The sequence below is a fragment of the Panthera leo genome, chromosome D4 (genome assembly GCF_018350215.1).
Source record: "Panthera leo isolate Ple1 chromosome D4, P.leo_Ple1_pat1.1, whole genome shotgun sequence".
Taxonomy (NCBI): Eukaryota; Metazoa; Chordata; class Mammalia; order Carnivora; family Felidae; genus Panthera; species Panthera leo.
In genome coordinates, this window is record NC_056691.1 from 37,957,831 (window position 1) to 37,981,000 (window position 23,170).

Here is a 23,170-nt window from a genome sequence, read left to right on the forward strand (position 1 = left end):
AGGCGAAGCTGGTATATTTTATGACTCAAAATACAGCACTTTTTCCATTCTCCGGTTTTCTTTTTTTAGAATGTGAGCAGTACTTGCAAAGCACAGTCTTGGAAACAAACTAAGTTGAGTTCAAAACCTGAAACTGAAAATTACATGAATTTTAAAGAATTTTTAATCTCCATAAACTTCTGTGTCTTCATCTGCAACACAGGCATAAAAGTAATATTTTAATAATATTTTTGAAGAAGGGTATATAGTGTATGTATAACATTTAGGAAATTATAGATGTTCATTAATAGTAACTAATAAAAATACTGGAGGTAGGTTGTATTTTTTCTTTTAGTGGGAATACTGATGAATCTTTAGACTAGGAGTAAATAAGTCAGATATCTAGCCCAACTTCACTGAAAACAAACAAACAAAAATGGCTAGGGATGCCTGGCCTGGCTGGCTTAGTCGATTGAGTGTCCCACTCCTGATTTTGGCTCAGGTCATGATCCCAGAGTCCTGGGATTGAGCCCCATATCTGACTCCGATTCTCTCTCTCTCCCTCTCACCCTATCCCCTACTTGTACACTCTCTCTCTAAAATAATTTTTTTAATGCTTATATATTTTAGAGAGACAGAGAGACAGAGAGAGAGACAGAGCATGAGTGGGGGAGGAGCAGAGAGAGAGGGAGACACAGAATTGGAAACAGGCTCCAGGTTCTGAGCTGTCAGCACAGAGCTCGACACGGGGCTGGAACTCACGGACAGCGAGATCGTGACCTGAGCTGAAGTCGGATGCCTAACTGACTGAGCCAGCCAGGCGCCCCAGGAAAAAAAAAAAAAAAAAAAAAAAAAAATTAATGGCTATGTGATTGTCTAATGATTTCTCAGGTCAGTATTGAAAAAGAAAGACAAAAACTTGCCTTATGATGAGTGAGAGAAACAATAAGTGAAAAATTAATATGGAACAAAAATTATAGTCAGTGTTTAGTACTTTAAAGACTAAATCTTAAAAAGGAAGTAATAAATGATGGGGTTAGGAGCTGACAGGTGGGATCATCAGGCAAGGCCACTCTGAAGAAATAACATTGGAATAGAAACCTGAATGAAGTGAAATAGAAAATTGCACAAAGACTTGGGGACAAGGCCAATGGGGTAATAAGTTGGCCATTGAACAAAGGAGTAACGAGAAGGATGCTAGCACGTTGTAAGAGATAGGAGGGGCCTGATCATATAGGCTCCTGTAAGCATTTGGATTTTATTCTATGTGTATTTGGAAGACGTTGAAGGGTTTTGTTGAGAGCAGTGGTGATCGGGTATCAGTAGTAAAAGTTCTTTCACACTGCTAAGTGGAGAATAAAATCTTCCGTGGAGAATACATTCCTGTGTGGTTAAGCATGGAAGGTGAAGAGATAAGTGAGGTCATGGCCACAGGGCAGGTGTGAGCTAAGGAAGGCTTCAAATTAGACCCTGTCGGTCCAATTGATGAGTGCAGTCTCTGTGAAACAAAGAAGAAAAAACAATGACTTTGGCGTGTTGGTTTTTTCCTAAGCAATGGGCTGAACAGTGATTCCATTTACTGAGATGTGAAAGACAGAGGAACACATTTTATAAATGTCTGATGAATCTCCTAGGCATCTAAATGGACTTAGCGAGTAGGCAGTTAGATATAGAAGTCAGGACCTCTGGGGAGACAGTGTTATTAGAGCTACTGACTTGAGATTCTCTAGCCCATAGATGAATTCCACATGGTAGGATGAGATCACCCTTAGCAGTGATCTCCAGGGTGGGATTCTCACAGTCTCCTAAGGGGTCCAGAAAGAAAATATCAGAACATCATTTTACATTTATTCTTATATTTAATTAATATTAGGTGATTTGATACAGATGCCCCCACATTGTGCCTATCAGTTATGTATCACACTGCACTCAGGGTACCCTGAGGTAACTGTAAAAATTATATAACAAAGAGGTGTAATGGGCAAAGCCTCATTTTTTTTTTCTTTCACTGTAATATAACACACTGGTATACTTATATCTGCACACATGAATATATATATGAACATGGATGAATAACTTATGATATATGAATATGGATGAATAATTTAAAACTGTGTTTTAAATAGTTTTTTAAAATACATATTTTATTTTGTAATAATTTTAGATATACAGAAAAGTTACACAGATGTTAACATCCATGCCTTTAGTACCTTTGTCAAAATGAAGGAACCCACCAATGTTACATTACTACTACCTTTATTCCAGAGAGAAAAATGATAATCTACTTTGATCCAGTAAGAGGTCGGACTAAAAAAAGCAAAACAACCAAAAAGACTATCTAAATATCATTTTATATGCGTTATTTTTCACAATTAAATTTGCCCTGAATGGATATGAAACCTTGAGATAACGATTAATGATTGTATGAAGCCATTAACACTATGGCAACAATTTAAAATTTAAAATTAGTGTGACATTGGCACAAGGAAAGAAGAAGCCATTCAGCGGTTATCTTCTAAACAACAGAAGTAGTAGTGAGCCTGTGATGCTTGGCCACGTAGATGACACTACCCCAGTGGAGGTAAAGGAACTGTAGTACCCAACTCTCAACACCAGCGGGCGCCATGAAAGCCAATGCCATGTAACTCGGGGAAGTTGTATCTGATGGCTTTTCTACTTCAGTTATTCCCTATAGAAATTATAAGAATGGCAACATCTGTTTTCAAGACCAAACACAACTCAAAGCTACCATCAGATACAAGTACTAGTCTAGCCCTTGTATCACTAAGGAAATGTAAGTAATCTCATTCATCTTCTAAAGATGTAAGTCAAAGGAAAAAAAAAGAACACCTAAATCTCTACAACGCAAACAAAAGCTCTCTAGTTTCTCTGACTTGTGTTCCAAATTAGTGCCTCTGACCTTTTCTTAAAACTTTAAGCATCACAAGGAAATCAGTGGGAAGGGAATCATGTGCTAACAAAGTACTTAAAGGGCAGAAAAACGCACTGAAGTGAAAGGGGATTAGTAAAGGGTGGGGAAGAGGACCAGCCCCTCCCAGTTTGGGTGAGCAGATTTGGGATTAGTTATCAAGCAGAAACTCACATGCAATTAACAGCTCTGACATCAGGGGACGAGCAAATATAAAACACTCAGCTCTGAGAGGGGTTCATCAGAGAACCCGCTCAGGAGTTTAAGGTACTGGAGGGAAGCTCTATGGGGAGCAGGTGGATGCCCGCCAAAACTCCATTAGGATGGGAGATTTTAAGTCACGGAAATTAACTACCAGGAAATCTGCTTCCAATCCTTTCAGCTTCATGGCTAAATGTAATTAATGGCCATGACCTGCTAACGAATGCTTTGGATAAGAGACATCTATGATAAGTATTTTTTTTCATAAATAGAAATTTAAAATAAAGAAAACTAAATGCTAGGGCAGGGGATTTAATTATGTAGTTATTATCCATGTCAAGTTTTTCCAGGTAAATTACTATTTTTACCTTTTGCGAGAAATGTCATTTCACAGATATGAAAAGCATTTTGTGGGCGGCTGGGGAGGGCTCCTGCCTGTTTATAACAGCACAAAAAGAAAACTTGCACTAATGCCATTTTGCTTTCTCCTTTTCAGCCTGATTTTTATGTGTTTCAGTCTCTACACAAAGGGCTGCAAACCAGAGATCTGTTCTTCACTCTTGCTTCCAGCAGAATGAAAGCCCATAAATTCCTCTCTCTGGGATACATCGTCTTGCCCCTGCTGTGTTCTCAACAGACCTGGGCTCAATTCCCAAGACAGTGTGCCACCGTTGAGGCTCTGAGAAATGGTGTGTGTTGCCCAGACCTGTCCCCACTGTCTGGGCCTGGGACTGACCGCTGTGGCTCCTTGTCAGGGCGGGGCAGGTGTGAGGCAGTGACTGCAGACTCACGACCCCACAGCCCCCATTACCCGCATGATGGCAGAGATGATCGGGAGGCTTGGCCCACGAGGTTCTTCAACAGGACATGCCGATGCAATGGCAATTTCTCAGGACACAACTGTGGGACTTGCCGTCCTGGATGGAAAGGAGCTGCTTGTGACCAGAGAGTTCTCATAGGTAAGTGGGGATCTGCATGTATATACAGTTCTTCATGAGACTCTATGCATTTAATAGGAACCTAAATCATTTGAGCTGGAAGCACATCTGAAAATCATACAACTCACTCTTCCCTCTTCACAGTTGAGGAAACTGAGGCTCAGAGAGGCTAATAAGTGTATTTAAAGAGTTGAGGTTAAGGCTCAGATCCTCTGACTGACAAGACCTCCTTCCAAAACATTTATGGAGCAACTGCTCCATGCAGGGAACCATGGTAGGTGTTCGTGACTAGACCCTTCAGTGACTTCTCAAGGTAGTGATGTTAATTGTAGTAAGTGAGGTTCAGAAAGGTCAAATCCTTACAGCTGGTACTTGAAAAACCTGGAATTTGCCAGTGAGGTCAGTCTAGCTCTAAACCATGATCTACTTCTACTACACTTGCTAACCGACAAAGAAATTTCCCCTTGTGATGATCAAGTTCAGCCATTTCAGGTGACGAGCCTGGCCTTCACTCTACAATAAATGGCAATAAATAATAAAGCTTTAAATAGTAAATCCAGCGATACATAGTTGTTTTCTATGTGCCAAACATTGGGCCAAGGGTCTAACAGAATGTTTATTGAGTCTTTTTTATGAGCCACGCTCTGATATAATTGCTTTTTATGTGTGTATTCTTTAACCTTTACAACTCTATAAAGCAGGTATTATTTTTATATACACCCTTTCAGATGAGAAGGTGAGACTTAGAAACACGTGTACAGAGTCACAGAGTAAGTCCCTGGTGTTAACCACTATGCCATGTTTTTTACGAGGCTTATGATTTTGAAAAGATAGAAAGTTCCAGAAAAATATACCAATGATGAGCAGAAATAAATACGAGATCACAGAATCATAAAGCCCACAGTCATAATAACGAAAACTAATGAAAACCCTAGAGTAAGTTGGCGGGCAGGGGAGGGGCGGGGGCAGAAAATAGGCCTAAAGAAGAGATTCCGGTGAGGGGAATTTTAAAGGAGTATAAACTTATTTAAGCATATATGCAAATTATCATTAATGGGTACATGGGATGCAGTGTTACGATGACGCCCACGTGGCACATTTTCACGTTTGAATGTTGTATCCTTGAAGTCAGGAGAAATCTTCTGGACTTGAGTGCAGAAGAAAAGAACCGCTTTGTCCAGGCCCTGCATCTGGCCAAGCGGACAATGCACCCTCAGTTTGTCATCGCCACCAGGAGATCAGAAGAAATATTGGGGCCAGATGGCAACACGCCACAATTTGAGAACATTTCCATTTACAACTACTTTGTTTGGACACACTACTATTCGGTCAAAAAGACTTTCCTTGGGCCGGGACAGGAAAGCTTTGGCGAAGTGGATTTCTCTCATGAGGGACCGGCTTTTCTCACATGGCACAGGTACCACCTTCTGCAGTTGGAGAGAGACATGCAGGTATGTGTGACACGTTGCACTTTTCAGGTCCCCAACAGACAAGGTGGATCATTTGGAAGCCGTTTTCATCCACTACGTTCTGAGCGATCGAAACACGTGATGGCAAAGCAATTTCATGATATTGATCTGTCTTTGACATTCTAAATTTCTCCCTATTAGTAAATTACTTACTCATCAATTAGTCTTCATCTTTTGTGAAGGGAAAAGAAAGTAATATCAATGGTGAGGGAGCCAGTTGAGACATCTCTAGGTGTGATATAAAGTGATGGACATATGCTGCAGCATAATTGAAAAAATGATCTTCACATAGCTTGCAACAAAAGAATCTCAGTTGATGGGCCGGCCTTCCCAAATGTAAATCGATACCCCCTCCTCCAGGTTTGGATAAAAAAAAAAAAAAAAAAAAGTGTGCATACAGTTCTCAGTCTACCAAGTCCCAAATATACACCTTGTTATGCCAGCAAATGATGCTGAGTTTATGGCACAAAGTATAAATTATGAAAAACAATATCCTTTATATTGTCATATGTTGATTGAACTCTGTTTTGTTTCCATGCCTCCTACCTCAGAAACCTACTAAAAGTATCACACCATTCAGGTCTCATTTTTACTTAAAAGGCATCAACTTTTGGGGCATATAGTAGACCTCAGCCCAAACATAAGTATTTCCTGCTTATCTTTTCAGCGGAGAACCTCAAACCACATTAAAGTATGTTAACATAGATACTTTTTAATCATTTATTTTACCAATTGCTTTTCTTGAGAAGAGTAATTTTAAAATGAAATTTGAGGGGCGCCTGGATGGCTCAGTTGGTTAAGTGTCTGCCTCTCGGTTTTGGCTTAGGTCATGATCTCAGCGTTCATGAGTTCAAGCCCCACATCAGGCTCTGTGCTGTCAGCACAGAGATTGCTTGAGATTCTCTCTCTCTCTCACCTCCCCCCACACACACACACTTGCTCACTCTCTCTCTCTCTCACAAAATAAATAAATAAACATAAAAAAATAAAATGAAATTTTAAATTATTAGATCTCAACTAGGAAATCCACAAAATGAACGTGTTTTCTAGGTAAATGGATTCCTTCCCTCAAATTAAAATATAAAAGTTAATCTAAAAATATCTGAGGGTAAAAAAGGTGTTTAGATTCATTTATTGATTTGCAGTATGCTTGTGTCCAGCACTATCACAAGAAAATAAATGGTGAGGCGAGAGAGAATTAATGCACTAAAATACAGAATAAAACACTGGTATAAAAGTAGTCCATCCATATTCAGTTTGAGAGTGATTAAGTTAATTCATCTGATACTCTGAACTTCATATTTTATAGCTCTTATTACAAGTAAGACATTTAGTAGATTACGAGTAGATAAATCTGTCATTTGTAATCAACTCCAGATCTCCATGCCTCCAAGTCATTTTCTCATGGGCACACCAAAATGAAAGGGCAGGTGGAAAGTATCTAAAAGCTTCGATTTTGCCTGTGTAAACTTCAACCTCTGTGCCTTATATTTTTAAAACCCAACAGCACAAGGGATCCAACGAATTACAGTCTAAATGTAATGCACAGTTGAAATGCCACATGAATATTCTCCAACTCCCAAATGTCAATTCTGAACCACAAACTGACTCTTAATGATCCCTTGGAAGCTGTCACTAATTTTTGTGAACCAGAACAATGGCTTCTAAACAAGGACTCTAAACCCCTGGAGATCAATAAAGGAGGATGCTTTGGAAAGCTTTTGGTCCTCTAAAATACCCTGGGGACCAGGAAATGCTTCCTAAAGGGTTTAAAGTGAAAAAGCAGAAATGTACTAAATGCTTAGGAGGTGAGGCACAATGATGGCAATCTCTACACTTAAATCTCACTCCCTAAATATAACTCCCCAACGGTCTAAAGGAATGAGAACAAATACAATAAAAATATGTTTTAAGGAACTCAATAAAATAAGCATGTGATCTTGAGTCCAGTACTTTTTCTTTTAAGGTTTTTGTTTGTTTGTTTTGTGTTATTTTGTTTTTTGAGAGAGAGAGAGAGCTCCACGTTGTCAGCGCAGAGCTGAAGTGGGGCTTGATCTTACGAACCATGAAATCATGGCCTGAGCCAAGATCAAGAGTAGGACACTTAAACCACCGAGCCACCTAGGCATCCCCTGAATCCAGTACTTTTAAAATTGTTGAGATCAGCTCTGAAAGGAAACTATGTCCCTGGTCTAAAGAACTGTGTGCCCAAAGAAATACTCTGCTTCATTTCACATTTCCCGTTGGTATTAGTTTTTAAGCAGAAACCCAAGTCTTAACAGTTTTGATTCTGAAGCGGGGGTCTTTAAGTAAAACGCCTTCAGTATCCAGGCAGATACGGTGATGTGAAAGAGATTGTCTGTGTAGCCTGTGAAAAGTCGAATCCATATAGCTCATATTTGGAAAACCTGGAATTCACATAGGCTTCTTCCACTACCCTTGTTAACCCACAAATAAATTTTAAAAACCAGAATCTAAATGCCTGAAGTCATTCATGTTAAACGGAAAGAAAGCAAGCAAGCAAGCAAGAAAGAAAGAAAGAAAGAAAGAAAGAAAAAGAAAGAAAACAAAAAGCACTGCTCTACATAATATATTTAAAGACTGGATCTGGCTCCAGACCAAGACTCCATGGTGCTTGAATTAGAGATATGAAAATTAGAGATATGAAAACAGGAGGTAAAATGTCAAGGAGCGAAAGCTATTATTGATATATATTTTTTTGGTATCACCAATAGAACTTGAATTACCTACCTGAAAAAAAAAAAAAAAAGAGAAGACTTCTTTCCCCAAAAATAGCATTTGTAGAAACTTCTGTATGATGAGGTGAGTTTCATTCTCTTTAGTGCCTCAATGACTCTTCATAGTATGTGATAAGCTTTGTTAAGTAAGATATTTAATTCCTCTGGCTACTCAGACACCACTGATACACTAACTGGTTCTAATTACCAAAAGAGAGTTGATAGAAACAGACAGCCAGGGAGAAAACCAAGCAAAGGGGGAGAATTTTAAACAAAAGCAGAGAACGCTAACAGAGTTTCTTTGATCTAGGAAATGTTGCAGGATCCTTCATTCTCCCTTCCTTACTGGAATTTTGCAACCGGGAAGAACATCTGTGACATTTGCACCGATGACCTCATGGGATCGAGAAGCAACTTTGACCCCACTCTTATAAGCCTGAACTCTGTCTTTTCTCAATGGCGAGTGGTCTGCGAATCCTTGGAGGATTATGATACCCTGGGAACACTTTGTAATAGTAAGTTCCAAACCCATCTAGGATTCAGAATTCCCTATTACCTAAAGAGATTAAATGTGCTGTCTGAAAGCCCTCGTTCTACTAAGGACTTCAGAATAAAATATTTTATTAGAGAGAATCGATGTACAGATGTTCATTGAACGCTACTCAAGGCACTCTATAAGGTTCCCGGGGGGAGCAGAAAGTGTCTATACATTTTTACACTGCTTTTCTTGAGAAATTTGGCCAGTGCCTTGCTCGCTCTCTTACTTTGGAAACGTATGGTTATATAAGATTAATCCTCTTAGCACATACAGCACTCCTGAGTAGTCATGTGTCTTGAGTTGAAATTTCAGAGCAGATTGTTTCCCCAGGAAATCTGAAATATGCCGAAAGAGTTGGAAGTGACCTGAGAGTAAAGTTCTAGTCAGAGGGTCAAAAGCAAAAGGTGATATGCAGGGTATCTTTAAGAAAAGGAAGATACCTTATGCAAGATGTCTTCCAGCTAACTGCTTTGAACCTCTGTCAAAGCGAACACAAAAAGGGAATGCTAAACCAGCTATCCCGGCGTCCTTTCTCCAGTGATGTATAGGCCACTGCTGCCTTAGATCAAGGTTCTGTGATATGTGGATCTGTTCCTGAGTGTGTTGTTCTCTTCCTTGGATCACATTATTACTCTCTCTGTGGCACCAACACAAGGTCTTAATTACTAGTCACCTACCCCATCTACTTTTCTTCTTCAGGCATGTTTGGTTATTTTAAACTTGTTCTTCAATGTAAAAACTGGATTCATGGGAATTTACTTTGTTAACGTCTTCAAAATATATTTATTCCCATATATTCTTTTCAGCTGAAAATATGAAATTCCTCTACCAACCTTAAAAAAAAAGAATATCTTTCAAAAAGAATATTCTAAATAGAACAATTCAGTAGATTTTTTTCAGCATTATAAGATTTTTTAGCTGCATATAGGAAAAAGAGAAGTGATAGTGTATGGATTTTTTTTTCGGTTGAAGTTTAAAAATTAGAATAAATTTTGTATTTGTTTAGCAAGCTGAATGAGTGATCCCACCTTGAAATGACGTTGAGAATCAATATATCTTTAGATACGAAAACATCAGTCCCTTTCTGAGCAGGCTATTGTATTTTGTCCTAGGAATTTTTTCCAGACCTTTTCTAACGATACTGGTGATTGGATGCCAAAATATAGCACAGTTTAAGTGGGTAAATAAAATTATGGCAGAGGAGAGAAGATTCTATTTTCATCACTTGTTCTTGTCAAGAGGTCTCATAACCAAGACACGTAGTTTCATGAAAAATTGAAGATTGTGTATTTTAGGGAAACAAATTTGAGGAATACTTCTTTTCTTAGTTCGTGATATAAACACCAAGAATTTTATTTATTAGGCCAGTGAAAGATGAAACTAACAGTTTATTGAACACATACTACGTGCCTGATATGGTACCAAATGCTTTCATATATCTTATTTAATTCTCCTAATTCTGTTCTTGGATGAAATTATCCATTCCTGTGGTTTCATTGATCATCTTTTACTGGACAGCCATGCACGTACATTTTTAGAACAAACCTTCCTTACATATCCCAATCCTGTATTTTCATGTGTTTGTTGCAACAATGCCTCTCCAGCATCCCATTAAAGCGCCAAACTTGGTACATTGCAAGAATGAGTTATTGACACCTAAGACTCTTCTAGACACTAAAATATCATCTTGGATTCATCATATGAAGAATGTTGTTCCTTCTACACAGTATTTCTTAAATCTATTTTCTCCTTCATACACTCAGAACTTTTCATTCATTCCTGCATGGAAACTCCACAGGACTCCAATCCATATGAGGTTAAATCAGGTGCATTGGCAGAGGCTGTCCATGTGCAAACAAATCTAAAAAGACCCAGGTTAAATTTAACTCGTTTAAACTAGTTTCTTTACTATCAGAATTTTCCACTGTGAAACTCCATGAGGGCAGATTAGGGTGTGATGTTTTCAAAACCCATGTAATCTATCGTGTTTTTCTTGGAATGTGTTGATAGCTCCTGAACAATAATCCTTAAAACACAAGCTTGGATTGATAGTTTTAGCCAGTGGGGTCTGAAAGTTTTAATAATAATGCATACCTAAAACAGTGTGCTATCTCCTTCCCAATCTCAAGAGTGGCATATGTTTTATTTTTTTTTTTTATTTTATTTTTTTATTTTTTTTAACATTTATTTATTTTTGAGACAGAGAGAGACAGAGCATGAACAGGGGAGGGTCAGAGAGAGGGAGACACAGAATCTGAAACAAGCTCCAGGCTCTGAGCTGTCAGCACAGAGCCCAACACGGGGCTCGAACTCACAGCCCTCACGAACCGTGAGATCATGACCTGAGCCGAAGTCGGCCGCCTAACCGACTGAGCCACCCAGGCGCCCCTGTTTTATTTTTATATTATATAAAGTTGCTATGCTAATTCATCAGGTACTAATCGTTATGTTAATTATAAACATTACAACATAGTAAGCTTTATGAATGAGGTAAAATGAATACAAATTGAGATTGTAATATCACCTCTCCCACCCCAGTGGATTATTCTGCATATCCTCTTAGGACACACACATGCTTCTCTTGAGATCATTGGAACAGACAATGCAAAATATTCCTAACCGATCTCCTCCTTTCCCACCTACCTAAGAGTTCTCTTCATTTCCTATTGAATTAAACATAATTTCTCCACAATATGAATCTGGTCTAGTTTTACATTGTTCCCACCGTCCCTTACCCTCTTGCATTGCCCTGTACTCCAGGCAAGCTATTCCCCAACCAGCCCTCTTTACAGCCCAAACGATCTTTCCATATATCAACATACACCAGACAACTATTTAGCATCTACTATTTGCCAGGCCCTGTACCAAGATTAAGGGATGTACTGGTGAGCGAGAATAGAAACAGTTCTTGTTCTGAGGGAGCTTATCTCGTAGATAGGAGAAAGCATATCATTGTTCTTATTACCTCTGTCAAAAATGTTCCACTTGTAACATTTCCCCTATTTACCCTGAAAATTCTTCTCAGAGAATCAGGGCTCTTTGCAATCTCTTTCTCTCTCCTCTCTCTCTCTCTTTAACATTTATTTGTTTTTGAGAGACAGAGACAGAACACAAGTGGCGGGGGGGGGGGGGGGGGCACTAAGAGAGAGGGAGACACAGAATCAGAAGCAGGTTCCAGGCTCTGAGCTGTCAGCACAGAGCCCAATGCAGAGCTTGAACCCATGAACCATGAGATGATGACCTAAACCGAAGTCAGTTGCTTAACCAATTGAGCCACCAAGGCGCTCCTGCAAATCTCTTTTCTTTAATGACATCTTTCTGAAACCACACACTTGGAAAGGACTGATATTCTTTCTCAATCTCTGTCTTTCTGTCTCTCCCCTTCACCTTTCCACTCTCCCTCTTTCTCTTTCTCTCCTTCCCTCCCTTCCTTCTTCCTTCTCTCCCTCCCTCCCTCAAGGCACCCATTCTATTATCCCTAGTGTCACAGCCCTTTGCTTGCCTGTTTGTCTTAGTGCCTTTTAACACGTGCCTTTTAACAAGTTTATTTCTCACATTAATTGCTGAAAAATATGTATCGATTGAAATATAGACCAGTTCCCAAAGAAATTGTAGATTGTCTTTCTTTATTTCTCTGAAGGCTTGAAACAAACAGTAATTGAATATAAAATTTCACACATGTGTGAAATATAGATTTAGTGTGGGATTTAGGTTTATGAGACTATTTTGGCAAAATTCAATTTTCCATGGACTTTTGATGTTAATATATTTTCAGTAATGAGGTATACGTTGATTAAACAAATAACAGGACCTCTATCTGTTATCGTGATCATTTTTTTCTTCTAATGATTTTATGTATCACACATCTAACTCTGCTCACAGATATATCACAATGATAAGAATGTGATAACTTAAATATTCTCACTGTAATGACCCTAAGTCTGCCTTTTTAAAATGTTCTCTTCTACCAGGGAGAACCTATCTTTCAGTGATCATGCTCTACATAAAAATGGAAGAGCAAAGAGATCTGTAAATATTCTGTAAGTGTTCCTGTACCCTGTATTTTTTTCCAGGCACTGAGAGGGGGCCAATTAGGAGAAATCCAGCTGGAAATGTGGCGAGGCCAATGGTACAACGTCTTCCTGAACCACAGGATGTCGCCCAGTGCTTGGAAGTTGGTTTATTTGACACCCCTCCTTTTTATTCCAATTCTACAAACAGTTTCCGAAATACAGTAGAAGGTAAGTAAAAGAAGTCAGTGCTTTGATTTTATGTAGTTGTCACAGTAAACTGAACTATTCACATTCAGATCTCCTTGAAAAATCTTTGGAAGCCATATTGATCTTATGAATTTATGTGAATGTTGCCTCCTATTATGATGTAGTCACAATTCCCTGCTCAAAAAATAACTTCTTAAAGAAAAGTGTCAGGCCATGAAACTCTTTTAAATTATCATAGTAGAATCCTTGGGAAATTAGTCTTCAATCTCTAAAATACCTGAAAAGTATTAACTCAAATCTGTGAGGTGGCTAATCATTATAACTCTATCAAATTCTGGTAGAGGCAAATAATTTTCAAGACTTTGAGAGCCTAAATTTTTTTGTTAAAAAATAACAATAAAGTTTCTAAACAATTAGTTGACATCCAATAATGCCTGGCTGGGGCATATATTTCATTTAGGTTTGTATTATCCTATGAATGTTTTTAAAGGACTATAAAAATTCAAACTACCATCTAATGATATTTAATGTGATTCTCCTTATTTCATTCAAAGTATTTTAAAGGTGAGGAAACTAAAGACCAAAGAAGTGAATTTCCCAAGATAGTTTGTAACAGAACACAATTTCAAATCAAAATTTTTTAAGTCCATTGTCTTTATACGATACATTTTAATATCTCTAAATCATCACCGATACATATTTAAAGTTTTAAAACAACAGAATCACATTTAACGTATTATAAACTTCTTCTTGTCACAATGTACGTTAAATGTAGCATTAAACATGTTAGGCTCCTCCCCCTGAGGGGAAAAAAAAAAATAGGAATAGATCTCTCTGTCTCCATGATCTGAGATACTTGACATAGAAATCTAATCATTATTTTCCTTTCTCTCCCCTATTATCATCAAAACTAGATGCCATTCTATTCTGTCTTTATGTTAATATTAATAACTAAATATGAATGCACTGATTTGGAGATTATTCAATAGATAATCACTATGTTTTGACTAAACTGGTGTATATAAACTAAGGCCATAAGCATTATATCCTTTTTTTTAATTTACTTTGTAAAATTCAAGTTAGTTAACACATAGTGCAGTATTGGCTTCAGTAGGACCCAGTGATTCATCACTTCCATATAACACCCAGTGCTCACCCCAACAAGTGCCCTCCTTAATGCCCATCACCAGTTTGGCACAGCCCCCCCGCCACCTCCCCTCCAGCAACCCTCAGTTTGTTCTCTGAATTTAAGGGTCTCTTATGATTTGCCTCCCTCTCTGTTTTTATCTTATTTTTCCTTCCCTTCCCCTATGTTCTTCTGTTGTGTTTCTTATTAAATTCCACATATGAGTGAAGTCATATGATATTTGTCTTTCTCTGACTGATTTATTTCATTCAGCATAATACACTCTAGTTCCATCTGCGTTGTTGCAAATGGCAAGATTTCATTCTTTTTGATCACTGTGTAATATTCCAGTGTGTGTGTGTGTGTGTGTGTGTGTGTGTGTGTGTGCGCGCGCACATACACACACACACATATATATATATATACCACATCTTCTTTATACATTCATCAGTCAATGAACGTTTGGGCTCTTTCCATAATCTGGCTATTGGCCATAAGCACTAATTTCTACAAGAATATGTAGGTTGCATCTTAATGATGCAACCTTAATGATGACCAATCAAAGGACAAATTATACTGATTTTCTGACAGAAGGTCTGAAAGGACCAGTGCCCACCAGCATGCTGTGTATGTTGCAGTCTTTAAACATTTCGTAAATAAAAATAATAATAATGGAATAAATATATGCAAAATGACTAAATAAATGAGTGAGTGTAATTGTACAAATGGGTTAATATATTTTATCATCTTTGAAAAACAACACAAACAAACAAACAAACAAAAAAAAAAAAAACACAGCTCCACACCCAGTGTGGAGCCCAATGCAGGACTTAAACTCACGATCCTGAGATCAAGACCTGAGCTGAGATCAAGAGTCAGACACTCAGCTGATTGACCCAGGCACCCTTGGGTTAATGTGTTTTAAATTCTAATTTTATTTAATAATATGTAACATTTCCCTGTTCTTCCACCTCTGATTCTTAAAGCCAACCAGGTACACTTATAACTCCATCCTGCATCACAGACCCTCCGTTTTTGTGATCTATCTTTACCTTCTGCCTAATATATATACCTAATAAATATCATATGGAAATATATATGGAAAATATATACAATATATAATATGGGAGACATACAGTATAAGAAATACATAATACATGAAATGTAGGAAATATACATATTATATAGGAATATCATATACATCATATAGAATATGGGAAATAGAGAGAGAGAGGATACATAGGAAATTATTAAATATTATATAAATGTTTTGACAATAGGCTTTCCAGATGTTTAAAACTAGTACAGACATGATAAGCATGCTCTGGGAAATTGTGACTTTTCCACAAACATAAGATAACTTTCCCGAAATAAACATGGTGACAGTGAAAAGGAATGAGGTAGGAAACTGAAGTAATATCTGGCAATTTAAGGTCCAGGACAATCAGAGTGATGTCCTCCCAACTGTGTTAGTTTTTAGAAGGAGATTTCCACTCTCTTTATTTCCACTGAACCAATGTTTGCCTTGTCAAAATAGAGTGCTCTATATATTTTGGCTGGCATCTTTGCAGGTCATTATTTTTAACCTTGAGGCTACATTTAGAATGTCGTGCCACTGGCTTAAAGCTAACCTAGCTCTGGGTATAGCAAGAAATGTCACCAACCATAGGTACGGAGAAGCAAGGCTATTATATTAGGGCAAAAATTGGCCTGACAAACTGCGGAGAAACTGTTTCCCAATATAATCGCTGCTGTTGATTTGAAAAGCAAGATATTGGCAATGGTTTTCATTCTTCTCACCCCTCTTTTTATATCTAGGTTACAGCGATCCCACAGGAAAGTATGACCCTGCTATTCGAAGCCTTCACAATTTGGCTCATCTATTCCTGAATGGAACAGGGGGACAAACCCATTTATCTCCAAACGATCCTATTTTTGTCCTCCTGCACACTTTCACTGACGCAGTCTTTGATGAATGGCTGAGGAGATATAATGCTGGTGAGACATTCTCCTATGCTTTTTTGCGGGCTCAGCAAGGAGACCGTTCAGGTGGTATAGTTATCACTATAGACTACGCACTTAACACATGTGAACTACACTTCAAAATAAGGAGAAAAGAGCTGTGATATCTAGCTGTTTCCACATGTCCCAAACGACTTTGAAAATGCAGATAAAAAGTTATAAAAATAGTTACGAGACAATATTATATTATTATCCGAGTAAGCACGTAATCCCTTCTCATTTTTTAGTTTGAAAAGATGACTGTCATGTTTCCCAAATTTTTCTTCCTTGTAGCTTCCAATGAACATTTGCATGTCTTTTTTTGTCTTTTTTTTTTTTTTTTGGAGCATTCTCGTTGTGAATAAAAAAAAATTTCACTGATCTCTTCTTCGATACCTAAAAGACAGAAAAAAATATGCTCATAATCCACAGTTTTGATTTTTATTACTGCTGGCCTCTTACATATGGAAATTCTCTTCAACTTGAAAAGTTAATGTTGGTTTTTATAGAGAGCACAGCATAGAAAATATTTTTCAACTTCATTTTAATGGGTTTTTAAAAATATTATTTAGAAGGCCACTTTCTCTTCACTTCTACTCGGCTGAGAGGCTCAAGTCACTTTGCAAACAATGAAGTACTTCTGTTTGTTAAAGCATCATACATGTTCATACTTCAAAAGTTTGTAAATTTTGGCTTCTGTGCCTTTACTTTATCCCGCACATAAACATAATATTGGGTATAAACTATCTATTGACTTATCTACCCAATTCAGCCAGTCTCTTATTTCTTGGTGTGTATGTACAGGAGAAGCCTCTAATCCAACCTGATTACGACCATTCACAGATACGTTGGTCAAAATCATATGTTCCATCAGAAAATCATTCAAGAAACAAATAACTCACATATAACTATTCACTCATCCATCTGCTATGAATTCACTAATTGGAGTTCACTTATTTCATATGTATTCACAAGCATACCTACAGTCATAATGAATTATCTACAATTTACAATGTCTGTTTCTTTAACAAGAAACAAGAAATTAACAACCCTTGAGATGCAATCTGAGTCCAGTATGCGTCTAGATTTTCATAATGACTACCTTATGTTTACAATCCTATTGCTCACTTCTAATTCTTTACCAATATCTCAGGCATTCTCCTTTAGCAAACCTTTCTTAGACATTTATACATTTAATATAAAACAACATCCCTCTCTTTTAGAAATCATAATTATCATTTTGCATATGGTTAGCTATATTACTTCGTATGACAATAGCAAGTAAAGTGGAGTTCATAGGTTTAGGAATGAACAAAAACTTGTTAAACACGCACTTCTCAGAACTAGACAACAACGCACAAGCTGTAGTTATTCACCCATTCACAAGGCCATGGCTGTTAGTAAGTTGTTCTTACTTAGGACTTACTTAAGAAGTAAAAGGAGGTGGAAAATCTTGGGTAATCTGGAGCTTTTTTTCAACTATGCAAACAAGTATTCCTTTGCCTTACATACCCTGATTGAAAAGATCATTATTTGACATCTATAACAAGTTGTTAATGGTCATCGATGAACCAGATAAATACCTTTGTTATTTTCTCCCCACTTCCTTTGCTTGTACTATATAAATTGCATAATAGCTCTCAGTTACTTGGATAGTAGTAGAGGGAAAAGTACCATGAGCAAAAAGTAGGGAGCCTAAAGCATATTGACAAAATGTGGCCATAAAATTATAAGACAAGTTAATGTAAACACTTAAGAATTGCAGGAACACTGGGGCGCCTGGGTGGCTCAGTTGGTTAAACGTCCGACTTCGGCTCAGGTCATGATCTCACAGTCCGTGAGTTCGAGCCCTGCATCGGGCTCTGGGCTGATGGCTCAGAGCCTGGAGCCTGCTTCCGATTCTGTGTCTCCCTCTCTCTGCCCCTCCCCCGTTCATGCTCTGTCTCTCTCTGTCTCAAAAATAAATAAAACGTTAAAAAAATTTAAAAAAAAATTGCAGGAACACTGAACACTAATGATTAACCTTCTGCTTAAATATTCCATGTCCCTGCAAACGTCCCTTGGAAAAACAATGTCATAGAACGACTACATAGGAAGAAAATAAAAAGATTAGAAAAATGTCTAAAATGATGCATACAGCAGAAGTCTTTGTTGCAAATAAGTCTATGAGTGGAGGATGGAATTAGTTTTCAAAATGTATTGAAAATTTTTATAATAAGGAAGTATCTTCAAAAATCATAGGATTATAAAATTATTAGGGTCAGAATGGAATAAGAATTGCATTTTACAGCTGAAGGAATGAGAGTCATCGCATATAATGTGATGTCTCATTAGACATGAGGTGGTATAATATAGAGCACGCAAACTTTATTCAATATGATGTTAAGTTTTATTCCCTAACATTTTGTATCCATGTGCACATTTAATTCAATTTTCTATTTTTCCCAAATGCAAGTCATGTGAATGAAGTTTTATATATAGCACTAAATATAGTGAGCTTTTCAGAAGAAGCAGTGTATACGTTTTACAGACCAGACCCTACTTATCCTGCCCTGAGATAATTACGCACACACTCAAAGCCTTTCACAAACAGTATCTGATTCCATATCTTTGTTCTTATGAATAATGCTGCAATGAACATGGGTGCAAATATCTCTTCGAGATACTGATTTCATGTCTTTTAGACATACACCCAGAAGTGGGATTGCTGGATCATATGGTAGTTCTATTTTTAATTTTTTGAGGAACATCCATACTGCTTCCATACTGGCTGCACCAATTCCCACCGACAGGGCACAACAGTTCTCTTCTCTCCACGCTTTTCCCAACGCTTGTAATCTCTTTTCTTTTTGACCACAGCCATCCTTACAGGTGTGAGGTAATCTCTCAGGATGGTTCTAATTGGCATTTCCTAATTAGTGATATTGAATACCTTTTCACGGACCAGGTGGCCATTGGTAAATCATCATGTCATATACCTTAAATACATACAATTTTTTGTCAGTTGTACCTCAGTAAAGCTGGAAAATAATACTATTTGAGTGCCTACTATTTCCCACATAGTATTTTAGGTACCAGAAATACAGTAGCGTACAAAACACACAAAAATATTTTCCCTCCTGGAACTCCCCTAGTTGTTAGTTGAAATGGCAGTAAAAATAAGTAAATAAATATAAAGTATGTTAGATGGGAGAAAGTGTTTGCAAGCTAAGAAAATCAGGAAAGGGGATGGTGAGTACTACATAAATACATGGAGGAAAATCATCCTGGGATGAACAAAGGAACCCACTGTGGCCAGAGCAGAGCAGAGAGTGGGGAGAAAATGGTGGGAAATAACAAGGTCAGAGAGGTGACAGGGGGAAGATCCTGAAGGCTGTTGGCTATAACTCTGAGATGGGAAGGGTCTTGCATAGGGAAGTTTCATGACGATTCTACTGTTCTTGTTTGCTATTTTCACAATTATTCCTCCATTCAGTTGAATCGATGTAACTGTATCACCACGCTGATGCTGAATGGGGTTGAGGCTGTTCGAGTCAGGATGTAGTGGAAAGGTGAAATAGAAAGTTACAAAAAAAAGTTTATCTACATTGTTAACTTTAACAAATAATTAACGAGAATACACCAAAACGTGGGTTCCTTGGGCCAGGCGTTCTGTCTGTTCTGTGCAGTGCTGTAGCCTCCATGCCGAGACCAGTGTCTTACGTTAGTAAGAGCTCAACAGATTTGAAGCAATAAATATTAAATTAGCATGAATACATAGTAAATCTAAAGTCGCAAAAATATAAACACTACATGCCATGCTATGATCAGTTGTTTTACAAAGTAGACGCTAAAATACTTTTCTGTGCTTCCCAGGATCACAGGGACTGTCTAGGTGATATATTTCTTGCAAACAGAAAATGTAATACTCCGCTAACTTTCTCACATATTCCAGCTCTTCTACATAGTTGTCCACTCGTGTCCAGCCCAAGCCCGATTCCAACTCTGGTTTTGTGATATCCCACCTCATTTAGTTGTATCAACATAAATGTAGAACATCAATAATAAAAAAGAACAATCTTGGGGCACCTAGGTGGCTCAGTCGGTAAAGCATCTGACTTCAGCTCAGGTCATGATCTCACGGTTCGTGGGTTTGAGCCCCATGTGGGGCTCTGTGCTGACAGCTCAGAGCCTGGAGCCTGCTTCGGATGATGTGTCTCCCTCTCTCTCTCTCACCCTCCCTGCTCATGCTCTGTCTCTGTCAAAAATGAATAAACATTTTTAAAAAATTAAAAAAAAAAAAAAAACAATCTTCTGCCACAAAGAACCTATCACTCTTTTTATCCCTGATGACAGAAACTCACTAATAATATAAATGCCTGTAACTTGTATTTAAGTTGAAAGAGGAGAAGTGGCAGGAAGGAAATAATATCCCAGGAACTTGATTTAAAAATTTAAGTGTTTTTTCTAACAGAGTAAAATATAGGGGATAAGTTCATATTTATATCTCGGGAAGTAAACAGAAAAAAATGAAGAATACTAAACAGACATATTCATATTCAAGGACAAACCTCCATTAGACATGGCACCTCTCAAATTTATAGATGAAGCTTCAGCAAACTATACGTCCATCTTTTTTTAGCCTTGAAAGAGAAGTTTAGTGAATTTTTTTCAAATAAGTTTCTGTAATTTAAAAGTAAAACAACTAATGATCAACATAGATGATAAAATACTAAAACTTCCCTGTTTTTAAACGTTCTTGATCTATTGGATGTTATGTTAGTGCTGTGTTCAAAACATTTGAACTCTGTTTTATGCAATTTTCTCTGTTCTGCTATATACAGTAAAACTATTTTTATGTCTTTATCCAGTAAAAAATTTAAAAAAAACATTTTTATGTTATCCTAGAATATTTTAGTCACCTTCAGGACATAATAATCTATTAATACTAACTTTATTATGTTATTAACAAGATGTCTTTGGCATATTTTAGATGTATCCACATTTCCATTGGAAAATGCCCCAATTGGACATAATAGACAATACAATATGGTGCCATTCTGGCCTCCAGTTACCAACATAGAAATGTTTGTCACTGCTCCAGACAATCTGGGATATACTTATGAAGTTCAATGGCCAAGTGAGTATTGAAAATGTATCTTTTCTGTGGAAATTACCAAAACTACATTTGCTACCTTTTAAGGTAATCACAGTATTCTGAGGCCTATATTTTCCACTTAGATTTAGAAGGTTTTATTTGGATTTTTATTTTGGGATAAAGAGATTGAATGTAACATTTGTTGAGAGCCCACTCTGATCTGGAATTAAGCTGATTCTATAGCATACTATCTCATTTAATCCACACAACCCTCTGAGCTAAGTGTTGTAATCCTCATTTTACAAATAAGGAAGTTGAGACTACCTATGATTAGCTGAGAAAGGGTAATTGTCACAGGTCATATTTCTAGTAGGCAGAGATAATGAGTTTTGAGCTTAAGTTCATGTAATACGCCCCAATTTTTCTACTACATAATGGTGCCTTCGTATCTTTATTCTAAAAAGAAAAAATGGAGTGAGATACTCTGTGCTGCTTTTCTGAGATTTTGAAATTCAAACATTCTTATTTTCTTTTCAATCCCTTCCCAACAAAGGCAGCAGGGTATAGTGAAGAGCACAGCATGTGGGTTTTGAAAGACTTGGGCCCCTAAACCAACTCTGGCGCCTACTGGCCAAGTGACCTTGGACAAGTGGCTCAAACTCTATGGCATCATTTTCTCACCTTTAGAACAGAAATAATAATAGCTATCCCAATAGGGTTCACTTAGTAGGAGAAATTTGGTAAGTGCCTTCAACATGACAGGTGCTATCATCAGCAATGTGGACAATAAAAAAGTTCTATATGGGGGCACCTGGGTGGCTTAGTTGTTTAAGCGTCTAACTCTTGATTTCAGCTCAGGTCATGATCTCAGGAACTGAGAGATAGAGCCCTGCAGGCTCTGTGCTGTCAGAGGGATTCATTCCCTCATGCCTGAGGGATTCATTCTCTCTCTCTCTCTCTCTCTCTCTCTCTCTCTCTCTCTCAAAATAAATAAATAAATAAACTTAAAAAATTATATATGAAGATTTCGGTAAAATGCCTGCCACAATGCCTAAGTTTAGGGGAGCTGATTTTTGGTGGCAACTATTTTACTGTTTATTTTTTGTTCTCCTTTTGTTTTTCACAGGTCGGAATTTTAGCATTTCTGAACTTGTTACTATGGGAGTAGTTGCTGCTTTATCACTGGTCGCGGTCATTTTTGCGGGTGCTTCTTGTATGATTCGTGCCAGAAGCAACATGGATGAAGCACATCAGCCTCTTCTCACTGATCAATATCAACACTATGCTGAAGAATATGAAAAAATGCACAATCCTAATCAGTCTATGGTCTAATGACAAACGACCAATTCTCTGATACATTAGCATCACAAGAACACCTGGTTGAAACATAATAGGTGAAATTACTGTATGTTCTTTTCCTCCATTACTCTCTTTCTTATGCACGCCCATGTTGGAATTAGAGCTCTACATATTATTTGCTACAGCACAGAAGAGTCACAGTCTTTTTAATACGTTCTTTTTTTCAACTCTATTTCAAATTGTAGGTTGTATGTTAACAAACTAGAATTTAAATAAAACTTGAAACATTAAAAAAATAAAAAACAAAACAAAACAAAACAAAACAAAATAAAATAAAATAAAATGGTAGGTTGCAGGCATACACCCCTGTCCTCTAACCCTAATTCCCAACCCTAACCCTAACCCTCTGGAGAGGTCTCTGAACTGCAAAATACCAGACACATATACTAACCCTAACCCTGAATCTGAGAAAGTGGCCTCCTGAACACATGATAAGAAACGCTGAGAAACAGCCTAGTTACCCTGGAGAAGACTCCAAACATTTAAGAACTGGTGGGATTTCTGGAAATGGGTGTTGAAGGTAGAGATTTAAAAAAAGAATAAAGGAAAATAAAATGGTAGTTTGCACCAACTCTATGATATTTAAGCAGAGAAT

General features: G+C 37.5%; 1 protein-coding gene across 1 annotated transcript; it reads left to right on the plus strand.

Annotated features, from left to right (window-relative positions):
• The first annotated feature begins 3,683 nt into the window (after positions 1-3,683).
• On the plus strand, positions 3,684-22,548 carry TYRP1 (tyrosinase related protein 1). The gene is made up of 7 exons (XM_042913591.1): positions 3,684-4,068; positions 5,176-5,498; positions 8,565-8,769; positions 12,866-13,033; positions 15,957-16,136; positions 21,112-21,258; positions 22,343-22,548. The coding sequence occupies exons 1-7, from the start codon at positions 3,684-3,686 to the stop codon at positions 22,546-22,548; spliced, it is 1,614 nt and encodes a 537-aa protein (XP_042769525.1).
• The last annotated feature ends 622 nt before the right edge of the window (positions 22,549-23,170 follow it).

Excerpts from the sequence above, each read along its gene's own strand:
- TYRP1 (XM_042913591.1), top strand. The coding sequence starts at position 3,684 with ATGAAAGCCCATAAATTCCTCTCTCTGGGATACATCGTCTTGCCCCTG. Across the intron at positions 4,069-5,175 it reads TGACCAGAGAGTTCTCATAG|TCAGGAGAAATCTTCTGGAC; the intron begins GTAAGTGGGGAT and ends GTATCCTTGAAG. Across the intron at positions 13,034-15,956 it reads TTTCCGAAATACAGTAGAAG|GTTACAGCGATCCCACAGGA; the intron begins GTAAGTAAAAGA and ends TTTTATATCTAG.